The 12,181-nt window shown below is 36.8% G+C and overlaps 1 protein-coding gene across 2 annotated transcripts in view; it reads right to left on the bottom strand.

Moving 5' to 3' along the window:
• ARL13B (ADP ribosylation factor like GTPase 13B) overlaps positions 1-11,182 on the bottom strand; it is a 69,515-nt gene extending 58,333 nt beyond the window's left edge. The window contains exon 1 of one of the 2 annotated variants that reach the window (XM_032882236.1): positions 10,885-11,182. In XM_032882236.1, the coding sequence (XP_032738127.1) occupies positions 10,885-10,943 (59 nt within the window). In that variant the 5' untranslated portion in view covers positions 10,944-11,182. The remainder of the gene's footprint in view (positions 1-10,884) is intronic. The other variant, XM_032882235.1, reaches the window with a different exon arrangement.
• Positions 11,183-12,181: the final 999 nt, after the last annotated feature.

The raw sequence follows: 12,181 nt of genomic DNA, 5'->3' as shown, positions 1-12,181 counted from the left end.
TCTCTCTGGATTTCTTTTTTACTTTGACAATCTTGAAAGTAGTTAATTTTTTAGACCATACACCATATACTTGAAAACATGACTTTAATTAAATATTTGAGGTAATTAAAGTCTTAATGAATAAACATAACATTAACAGTACAAATGAAAATCACAGCATGAATTACTGCAATGTCTGATTAACAAAACATTAAATTTATACTTTCAGAACAGAACGGATTTAAAAGGGTAACATTCACTTAACACTCAAAATCCTATGCCCTTTAAAAAATGAAGACATACACTCTAACACATGTTAAAATATACATGTCATTATAGCTATTTAAAATATGGTAAATTACCACTGATTGGGAACAGTTCGCTGTGCCTACGACAAAAGAAGGATGGAAGACACTCTGTGTCTTTTTTTAACCTTACGATTACTGATCAAATAAATACATAACCCTTCAACTGAAAAAAAAATATATATATATACAGTGTGCTTAGGTGTATAGTGTCTGGAAAAGTTGATACTAGCAATAAAAACAACTCATTTGGTCAGACAATAGGCATTATGGACACAAAAATACCTGAGACTTGGTTTTCTATCTCAGAGTACTCATCTTCTAATGAGAATGACTAAAACATAAACAAATATTAGTACAAAATAAACAACAGATACAGAAATTCTTCCCTACTAAACTTACATGATAGTGGCAGGAGACAATAATAATAAATAGAAGAACTAAAATTAGTACATTGTGACACTATGACAGTTAAATATGCTCATCTATATATACAAGATATTAGAGTAATACAGAGCAAGAGGACTTTATCCAGCCTAGAGATACAGAAGGTCAGGAAGCTCCTTACAGAAGGCAATGCCTCAGCTAAGCTGTTAAAGCAGCAAAGTTTGCCAAGCAAGGGGAAGGTGAAGATGCATGGTAGGATGAAGAGATTCCAGACTGAGAACGCTGCCTGAGAAGATACTACACCAAGGAGTGGAGGAGAACTGGCAGGGTGCAGAGTTGCTAAAGCTAGGGGTTAAGAGTACACCTCAGTAGAGCAGCCTTACACAAAAGGAGGACACGTTTGTTAGACGTACACATAATCACCACACAACAGAACTACAATACTGCTACCTTAGGAACTAGTATCAACAAATAGTTAATCATGTGACTTTCCCAGCAGTTGAAAGTGATCACTTCACTCTTATCACAGTTATCCCTCAGTCATTAATTATATATCAAACTAGAAAGGCTGAGATGGAAAGCACTTGGCAGTATTTTAAGATGTATAGTAAGTTTGCTCTAGTAACAAATAACAGGGATTGTGTGCGATCTGATAGATTGCCAAGAGCTCGGTATTAGACCTGTATTCAAGTCCGATAATTGCCACTTCCAAGCTATATGACCTGGGCTATGTTTTTTAACATCTCAGAATTTTATCAGTAAAACGAGTTAATAATAACATCCATTCCACAGGGATGTGGTTAAATGAAATATGACAACACAAGTAAAGTGCTCAATGCCTGTGCCACAAAAATAAGTGCTCAACCAATAGCTATTCTTATTACAGCATAAAATTCAAAACAGGAAGTCCATGAGATGAGAACACAGAACAGGCAGGGACCAGATTACAGAAGAAAATGAATGGGTTCAGTTTTACACATGTTGACAGTGCTCACTCATCTCACACTGAAGTCTGAAGCTGAAGGAGAGATCTGTCCTGGGTTTATGAGACATAGTAATTAATTAATTAAAACTATGAGAACAGATGAAAGATCCGAGGGAGAACATAGGAAGAAGAAGAGCCAGGGGCAAGGGGGGCATGGAACCCTGAGAACCTTTGAAGAAACCCTTAAAACTGTAGTTAGAAAGAAATGAGGAGACCAAAGAAATGGCACCATTGGGACTAGTATCCAGAAGGCTTAGAGATAAACAATATAAAATACTGCAAAGTTTTGTAAAATTAAATTTTTTTGGTAATTGCCCCAAATTAAGTAACTCAGTAGTAAATGCTCTCATCTTTTCCCAAACCCTGCAATATCCAATGCTTTGAATTCATATAGTATGTCTTAATAGTTCAAAGCTACTTTACCCTATCATTTATATTCCTATTATCCCTGTAAGTAGAGTAGGTACAGGTAACCCATCCCTACGTGCTCATAAAAAGTTAGTCAAGAGCAGTTTCCATGGGAAGTTTAAATACAATGGTTTGTAAAAACAGTAATAATTATTACTATTTTAAAGGATAACTTAAAACATTTTGTTTAGCTTATAATTTACTGACATTTATATATATGTACACAGATATACATCAGAAGCCAAGTAGCGTGGCTCATTTTCATCAGAGTATCATGACGTTTCCCTTACAGATTTAGGTCTATCACAATCATAACTTAGTTCGTGGAACTAATAGGAAGTAGATTATGTAATACAGGTCCACTAACATGAATAGCGTGAACAGCATCCTGTTAATAAAACCTAACCATGATATTGATGAAAATCTAACTATGGCAGTTAAAATCCTGCTTAAAATCCTTAAACAAAATTAAGTCCAAACTCTGTAGCCTCCTCTTCTGCCCTCGTCAGCAGACCTACTAATCAAGGTACTCCCCTCATCTTTTCTGTCCTTCCTGACGATTCTTAGCTACCACAGCAAACAGATATTAACTTTCTTATGCAACTTCTCATACAGTGTCCTCTACTAGAACTTGTCAATCAACTCTGTAGCCCCAGCATCAAATGTCCTGGGCACACATTAAGCATCTTTACTGAATGAAATAACATAATGTATTTTCTAACTCCCCCATTTGCTGAGTAAATATTAAGTAAAATTAAAATATATAATCTTCAGTTGATAAAGTACTACAATGGATTTAATTTATATAAATCTTCACATAAAAGTGATCACTCAATCTTAGAGAATGTAATTAAAATTATCTATCTTCTGGGATGCCTGGGTGGCTCAGTTGGTTAAGTGTCTGCCTTCAGCTCAGGTCATGATCCCAGGATCCTGGATCAAGTCTTGCATCTAGCTTCTCACTCAGCAGGGAGCCTGCTTCTCCCTCTGCCTGCTGCTCCCCCTGCTTGTGTTCTCTCTCTCTCTGACAAATAAATAAATAAAATCCTTTTAAAAAATTATCTTCTTACATCAAACCGGCTTAAGTTTTCTGAAAACATTTACATGCTCAAGGTTTCAAGGTAATAATTAACAGTGAGAAAGATTTTTAAAAGTGAAAGAATTCTGAGTAAAAAAAAAAAAAAAAATTAGGGGCACCTGGGTGGCTCAGTGGGTTAAGCCTCTGCCTTCGGCTCAGGTCATGGTCTCAGGGTCCTGGGATTGAGCCCCACATTGGGCTCTCTGCTCAGCAGGGAGCCTGCTTCCCCCCACTCTCTGCCTGCCTCTCTGCCTGCTTGTGATCTCTTCTCTGTCAAATAAATAAATAAAAATCTTTAAAAAAAATTAAAAGTAGGGATTAAGAGGGTCAAAAGCTTGTTTTATACATTTGATCTCAGAGTCTCTTTTTATATAATAGATATACCATTTGATATATCAGAAATATAAGCAACAGAGTTTTGAACTTAGAAAGAATTTGAATTATTAATTTTTATTGAGTGACATTATTGCAATCATTTGAACATCTACAATTCTAAACTTCCTAACTTGTCAACTAAGGAGACAAGGCTTCAAATGAGATAACTACATAAAAACTATTTCTAACTTCAAAAATACGTTGCAAGTCAAAAATAAACTATTTTCGAGCGCCTGGGTGGCTTAGTCATTAAGCGTCTGCCTTCAGCTCAGGTCATGATCGCAGGGGCCTGGGATAGAGTCCCACAACAGTCTTCTCACTCAGCAGGGAGCCTGCTTCTTCCTCTCCCACTCCCCACCCCCCACTTGTGTTCCCTCTCTCGCCGTGTTTCAGTATCCGGCAAAAAAAATAAAATAAATAAAATCTTAAAAAAAAAAACTATTTTGGGGACACCTAGGCAGTTCAGTCAGTTATGTGCTGCCTTTGTCTCAGGTCGCGATCCCAGGGTCCTGGGATTGAGCCCCACATCGAGGTCCCTACTCAGAGGAGAGTCTGCTTTTCACTCTTCCATTCTCTCTGTCCCTCTCCTTGGGCCCATGTTCTCTCTCTGTCTCAAATAAATAAAATTAAATCTTAAAAAAAAAAACCAAAACTATTTCACCAAAACACTAAAAAAAACTAAACACATCAAATGAGTATTACTGAAAATATTTAGAACTATATAAAGCAAGTTCTTAATTTAAAAAGTAGCATAAACACATGTAGGAAAAATGACTTGGGAACACCATTTAATGATAAATGTGTATGACAGAGAAAAAAAACCTACCACAAAAAAATCGGTATAATAAAAAGTTTACCCCCCCCAAAAGTATGGTGTGATTTTATTGTACAAATGCACTATTTTCTGACATTTTAGTTCAGATTGTGGAGCCCAGGATAATATTACATCAAAATCACTATCTAAATTTATGGACCATTAATAAATAGAAAGGGGACCAAACCTGAGGTCATATGCTAGTTCTTAAGTCGTAAGTCAAAATCTTCGTGTCAATTTGTTCATTTCCAAAATATTAAGGCATAGAATCAGAATGTCTCTAGGTCCCTTTTTATCCTAAAATTCTAAACTTCTTACTAAGAATACATAAGAAGCCCTAGGGGTTTAAAAAGAAATGTAAAACATTCCAGTTCTGCATACAGCAATCAGATAATCCTTTCTAATCTGTGTGTACAGCTTAATTAACAAATTAAAAACTCATCAATTTCTATAAACAGTCTAGGATTTACAGTTATATTTATTAAAAACAAAATGATGGCTATTAAGGTACTAAATGTTTCCCCATTGAAAAAATTCAGAGCAAAGACGACATGCCCTATCTATCAGTTTGCTTTTACCAGACACCACAGTGAGGTACAAAAAGCATTAATCCACTGTGCTTAAGTAACGTCTCAGTCTCTTTACAGCTGACAACAGTGAACAGCAATATAACAATAAATCTGAAGTAAAGTATTGATAAGCTGAATTATGACATCAGAAAACATAGATGGACAAGAAACTACTCCCAGCTAGTGGTTACCTCTAGGGAGGGAAGGTAGGAGATGAATAGGGTGCAAGGAACTTCAAAGATCTGTTATCTATTTCTTTAGAAAATGAAATGTGATAACTAAAGGTTAATACTTGTAAAATCTGGGTAGTAGGCACATGAATACTTACTATATTTTTCTTTTTAAAGAACAGAAAATATTTTTATTTTTAATTGTAGTACGACATTATTCTTGTCGCCAATTTTTTTTCTCATTTAACTTGATATTAATTTTCTGCTTCTCTTAGGTGGGCCATTTCTGAATTCATGCCCTTGGAAAGCTTAGGAAGCACAAAATTTCTTCAAGATCCCAGTAAAATATACCCCTTACAAAATCCTGTCTTTTATTCTGGCTAAAAATCTTAGAAATCATCTTTCAACTCTTGCATGTTCTATCATATTTTATATGTACTACACCATCAACTAGATGCTACCTGGCATACATAATAGTTCAGAGTATATAGATAATAATAATATGCAAGGGTGAGGACCTACTTACAAGGTACTACTGAATATACTAAGCACCATGGCTTGGGTTCTACATCCAGGACAAATGCTGTTCCCTATACACAGAATAAATTTTAATAGCTTTAAATGTTAAAATTAAAATATTAAAGTACTAGGTAAAAGTATAGGTGAATATAATCTTGGAGACATATAATGGAATATAATCTAATTATTACACTAAAAGAATGGTGTCTTTGAATAAAAAATCATTAAATGTTTATGCTTCAAACACCATAAAAAATTTACAAATATAACAAATGGAAGAAAAATATCTGTAATATATACTACAGAGAAATGGTTACTACTATATACATTTAAAATCTCAGAAAATTCAATAAGAAAATGCACCTGCCCCAATAGGAAAACAGCAAAAGAAATCATCGGGAAATTCCCCAAAGAAGAAATATGAAAATCCACGGAAAAAATAATTTTACTAGGAATCAAAAAAATAGAAACTAAATGCGGACAGTATTTCCCCCTATAACCTGAAAAAAACAAGTGGTGACTCTCACTTTTTTGAGGGGAAAAGGCATTCTTATACATTTCTGGTAGGAGTAATAATTGTTGATTTGTTTTTTGAAAGCCTTTCTGAAGAGCAATTTGGCAATATATAACAAATACCTTAAATTTTTTCATTTGATCTCATCATCATTTGCTCTTAAGTTCCACTTCCAAAATATTTATAGGAGGGTGCCCAGCCAAACATTGTTCACAACAGTGAAAAATTTTTAATTTTCTAAATATTTAATAACTGGAATGATTAAACATACTTTGGTGAATCTATACAACACACTACTCTATTTAAAAAGATGGTTCATGAAAAACATGTAATGAAGCAAAAAGATGTTAAAGTAAAAATAAAAAGAAGCTTCAAATTAGCTCTCTATTATCTCTTTTATTTAAAAATTTACACAGATAGAAACCATCAACAAAACAAAAAGGCAAACTACTGAATGAGAGAAGATATTTGCAAAGCATAGATCCAATAAAGGACTAATGTCCCAAATGTATAAAACTTAGGATAATATATAACTTGACACAACTCAAAAAAATAACCTGATTTAAAAAATGGGCAGAGGACCCAAACAAAAGTTTTTCGAAGCAAAACAGAGATGGTCAACAGGCACATGAAAGGATGCTAAGTGTCACTAATCATGAGGGAAACGCAAATCAAAACTCTAAGATACCACCTCACACTGGTCAGATTAGCTATTATCAAAAAGACAAAAAATAACAATTGTTGGTGCGGATGAAGAGAAAAGGGAAATCCTGTACACTGTGGATGGATTTCCACTATGGAAAACATATGGAGTGTGGAGGTTCCTCAAAAAATTAAAAATAGAACTACCATACAATCCAGCAATTCACTTCTGGGTATCTAAAGGAAGTAAACAAAGATAGCAATTTGAAGAGATACATGCACCCCTATGTTTACTGTAGCATTATTTACAATAGCCAAGATATGGAAGCAACCTAAATGTCTATCAATAGATGAATAAAGATGTGGTGTATAGATACACAATGGAATATTATTTGGCCACAAAAAAAAAAGAATGAAATCCTGCCATTTACAACAACATGGATGGGCCTAGAGGTATTATGCTAAGTGAAATAAGTCAGGGAAAGACAAATACCATATGCTCTCATTTATTCATGGAATTGAAAAAAACAAACACAAACCAAACAGAAAGAAACTTAGAGACAGGAAACAAACTGTTGGTTACCATAGAGGGGAGAGATGAAATAAGTGAAGAGGATTAAGAGGTACAAACTTCCAGTTACAAAATAAATAAGTCATGGGGATGTTATATACAGCATAGGGAATATAGTCAATAATATTTTAATAATTTAGTATAGTATCAGATGGTTAACTTGACTTACAATGGAGATCTTTTAGTAATGCATAAAAATAGCGAATAAAAAGAGAATTTGCAGTTATATAAGAGATTCTACACCAAAATATAAATCTTTGGGTGTGAGACAGTGGGTTACTAATATATGCCACTTTTTTGCTTAACTGTGTTTTCAATGTTCTACATAAACATTCATCACCTTTAAATAACAATAAACATGCATTACTTTTAAATATTTTTAAATAACAACAGCTCCTGTCCACAAGCTATTCTGCAGGACTGTATGAATAAACATCTCATTACAATACATGCGTAAGAAGAGACAAATACAAGATGCTAAGCAATTACAACGAAAAGGTAAAGAATCTAGATGGAATTCAAAGAAAGGGTCCTGAAAGAGAAGCTCCCAACTGACATGTGAGGAATGATTAGGAACAGCCAACCAAAAAAAGAAGAGCATTTGGTGAGGAATGGAGGGACTAGAGAACTTAAATACGGCAAATCTGGCATGAGGAATTTGGACAGGAGGAAAAAGGAAAAAAGATCACTGACAACAGTGTAGAGAATTAATTAGAGGGGAACAGTGGGAAGTCTGTCAAAGAAATGTGAAACAGAAATAACGGAAATTTTATCTAAAACAGAGCAGTGCATATGGAAAGGATAAAAGAGTGTAAGACTTGTAAGTGGTATTAAGCCCATACATACCAAAAGACTTGATGATTTGAGAGATCAAAGCACAAATAGGTATCCAGGATTACTTCTTTTCTTGACTTGGGTAAAAGGAAGGCTGAAGCAATTTGGCATGGAAATGAGAGAGGATACAAACTCAATTTTGAATGTGCTGGGATTGAGAATTCTTGTGAAATATGGTATGTAAATCTTCAAGTGGTAGATGAGTCTTTGTGCTGGAAACACGGACTTGAGAGTCAATGTTTAAGTGCCCACTGAAGTCACTGTATGTGGTGAAACTGCCCACAAAGGGAAAATATACAGAAGAAAAGAGAATTGAAGACAGAACCCCGGGGAAGCCTTGAGAGTGAGATGATGAAAGGCTAACTGGCAAAAAGAGATAGAAAAGGTAACAGGCAGAAAGGTAAAAAATTTAAATTCAGGAAAAATAAATCAGACAATTTTAAGAAGAGAGAGATCTTAAGTGTCAAATGAGGCCAAGAGATTAAAAAGAATCCACTGGATTTAATAACCAGGCAATATCTGCTATAGTGAGAAAACTGAATTAAAGGGTCTGGGCAGAAGTCTTCAAATGCAGAAGTTAAGGAATGCATGAGAGGAGAGGAAGGTGAAGTAACAGTAATCTATTGCCAACTGTTTAGTCTAGGGTGAAGGCTGAGAGGGAAAGGTAGTGCTGCAGGGACAGAGGGTTGCTTATTATGGTAGACACAGAATAACGGCTTCCCAAATACATCTACAACCTAATCACTGAAACCTGTTACCTTACATGGCAAAATGAATCTTCAAGACAAGATTAAGTTAAGGATCTTGGATAGGGAGCTTATCTTGGGAGTACCCTGGTAGACCAGAGGTAAATACAAGAATCCTTATAAAAGGGACTCTTAAAAGTCCTGATAAAAGATCAGAGAAGAGAGATGTTACATTATTGGCTTTGAAAATGGAAGAAGGGGGCCACAAGCCAATGACTATAGGCAACACCCCCCCCTTTTTTTTTGCTGGAAAAGGCAAAGGCAAACAGATTCTCTCTTAGAGACTCCAGAAGGTATGCAACTCTCCTAATCCATTTTAGACTTCTGAGCTCAGAACCGTGGGATAATACATTTGTGTTGTTTTAGGTCACTATGTTAATAGTAATTTGCTACAGCAGCAATAGGAAACATTCATTTTGGGTTATTTTTTAGGTAAGAGAGTCTTGAGCCTGTTTACATTCTAAAGAAAAAATAGAAGTGAAGCTGTGAAGACAAAAGAGAAAGAGAACTTCTACTTTTGATAAAACTGAATAATAAATTTTGAGATAAAAGGTTAGGTTTATTCTCGTAACCCAGAAGTTTTCTCTGTGATCTCTAGCAAAATGCTAAACAACTAAAGCTCACCAAGAAATGGGAAAAAAATGGACTAAAGAACACAGCCACCAGAATTAGCCTTGAAAATGAACCGTTCTTCCACAAACACAGGAAGGGAGGAAGGGAAAGGAATCTATACTGGTAAGTATAAAATGAATTGGGGTGGGTAATTGACCAATACACACTTGTCTCCTAAGATCAGAAGTATGACTTACTGAGTGCTACTTGCAAAGCATCAAGTACTTGCATAAATTTTCTTTCTCAAAATGCTGTAAGACAAAGATCATCCACACTTCATAGGGGGAAAGTGCCAAAATTCTAGGATTCAGACATGAATCTGTTTGACTCAAAAACACTATACTGAGAAATCTGGCAGACACAACAATAACCAAGTGATCAAAGTTAACACTACGAGTAATAAAACTATCAACATAATGCAACGCTGGATACTGAGAAAGACATGTCATCTCTGCGGTATTCCTCGGCACAACAACACCTTTATCAAATCACAAGAAAAACAAAACTTTGTTATAATTTACCCTTGGCTTAATTCCAAAGTAAAACTATTAAAAAGTCAACATTATTTATCAGGAGTAACAAAATAGGTTAAGCCTAAAAAGCATCATTTTTACTGCCTCTTGCCTAGCATAGTGCCTGGCACGTGATATTTTGTCAACAAATGAGTGAATATCAAGTAGCAGGTGCTAAATCTTAATACATCTAGCCTTTCAAAATGAAAGGTTAAGAAGCGGACTCTTAATTAAAGGCTTAACTAGATTCCACATGAAAACTGAAGCTACACTACAGTTAAGAAAACACTCCATTAGCTAGTCTCATTTAATACAACACTCCTGAGGCATAGATACTATCACCCCACATTTAATATATGATGAAGGTGGGGCCAAAAGTGGTTGAATCATATAATTTATTAAGCAGTGGAGCCAGATTTCAAACCCAAGTCCTCAAAAACAGTGAGTGAATGAGTGTGTACGTGTGCCTGTGTGTGTGTTTGAAAGGAAGGTGTGGATGTCATGAAAGCTATATCCCATGCTTCTCTATTTAAAAAAAAAAAAAAATCCCATTAAATTAGCGTCACAGGAAAAACACACAACGGACAGTTTCCAATTCCACGCATAAAATCCACAACTTCTTAAGAAATTCGAACCCATTTAAATAATAACAGTAAGCATCACTAATGAGAACTTAATCGCAACTACACAAAAAAGCTACATCCTCCTATCTCTTCCTCGGGGGACAAGTCAAACTGGGAGCAAAAACATCCCCCTCGGCCTGAGACTGTTCCCAGAGGAGAGGTGCAGTGTCCCAACCAGTCCCTCGGGGTGCAGCTGTCCCTCCCCCCTAGGACCGTACGGAGCCAGTCGGCTCCAGCTTACCTGACGGGCTCCCGCCACCGCTTGAACCAGTTGCAGCAATTGGCCATCAGACTGAACATGCCAGGCCGTACCTCCCGCCGCCTCCCATCCGAGCCTCGAGCGAGAATGGGCCCCTGGTTGCCCCGGGCAGAGGCCCCGGGGGGCCGCAGTCGCTCCCAGACACCTGTGAAGCGGAGAAGTCGGGAGGGAGGTTAAAGAGGCTAGTCCCAAAACCAAGCCCTGATAACCGTGCCAGGGACCCGCGAGCGAACAACGGCCTCCTCGCCAGGTACAGCCCAGCCAAAGGCGCAGATACACAGATCCAAACAGGGTTAGCGGAGCCCGGCCAGAGAAAACCCCCGCGTCGACGTGCTGACGTTCCTCCCAGGCGCGGAAGGCCCGCCCCAAGCACCGCCCACATACTTATCCAATCATCGTGCGACCGCCCGTGGTGGGGGCAGCTGAGTGGCTGAAGGAGCCGGGCTCCCTTCCCCTGTGGAGGCGGGGCGGGGAAGGGGTTCTCGTAACTAGGCAACCGGAGCGTCCAGAAAGGAGTTGAAAAATCCTAGACAGATCTTGGGCAAGGCCTCTCTGCATACCCGCAGAAAATGTGTTGCCAGTCGTCGAGGGTGCTGTTCCTCGTCTGTCCCTAACCACAACTGAGATCCACAGATCTCAGGTCTTGTGCGTGTTTTGTTTTGTTTTATGAAGCAGGGTTGGGGACCCTCTGGGACTCTGGCGGACTCTGGCTGCACAACTACAGAAATAATACATTGGGGCAGTTATTACAAATTAAGAACAAGGGGAAAACTCATTTGCTAACTATCTAATAATGCAGATGACAGTGACTTTTAATCTTTATGTTTACTGCTGTTTGTTATATAAAATGTAAAATTGAATTGTATGGTATTTATTGTGGGAAGATATACAAAATGAATGCAAAATGAGTGAATATCAAGTACCAGGTGCTAAAGGAAATAATAGGTTCATTGTAGAAAATGTGAAAAACATGAAAAATGAATAAGATGAACAAAATAAAATTTCACATTTGCCACCCAAAAATAACAAGTATTAACATTTTGATATATGTTCTTCCTGGGATTTTTAGATAATGTTAGATTGTTAGCTATTTGGTTTCTGCAAGATGGAGATGGTGATCTGCTGGCTGTTTTTTAATATGTTTTAGCTCATTTACAAGGATATGTAATATCTGCATATATATATAGTGGGGTGGGGAGAAATGGCAAGTACATTCCTGTAGGGGAAAAAATGCACACATGATACGTAGGGACTTGTGTGTCCATTCCATTTCTACTTG

This window comes from Lontra canadensis, unplaced genomic scaffold, assembly GCF_010015895.1.
Source record: "Lontra canadensis isolate GAN:19392208 unplaced genomic scaffold, GSC_riverotter_1.0 scaffold80, whole genome shotgun sequence".
NCBI classification, from domain to species: Eukaryota; Metazoa; Chordata; class Mammalia; order Carnivora; family Mustelidae; genus Lontra; species Lontra canadensis.
This window is presented reverse-complemented; position numbering and strand designations above follow the sequence as displayed.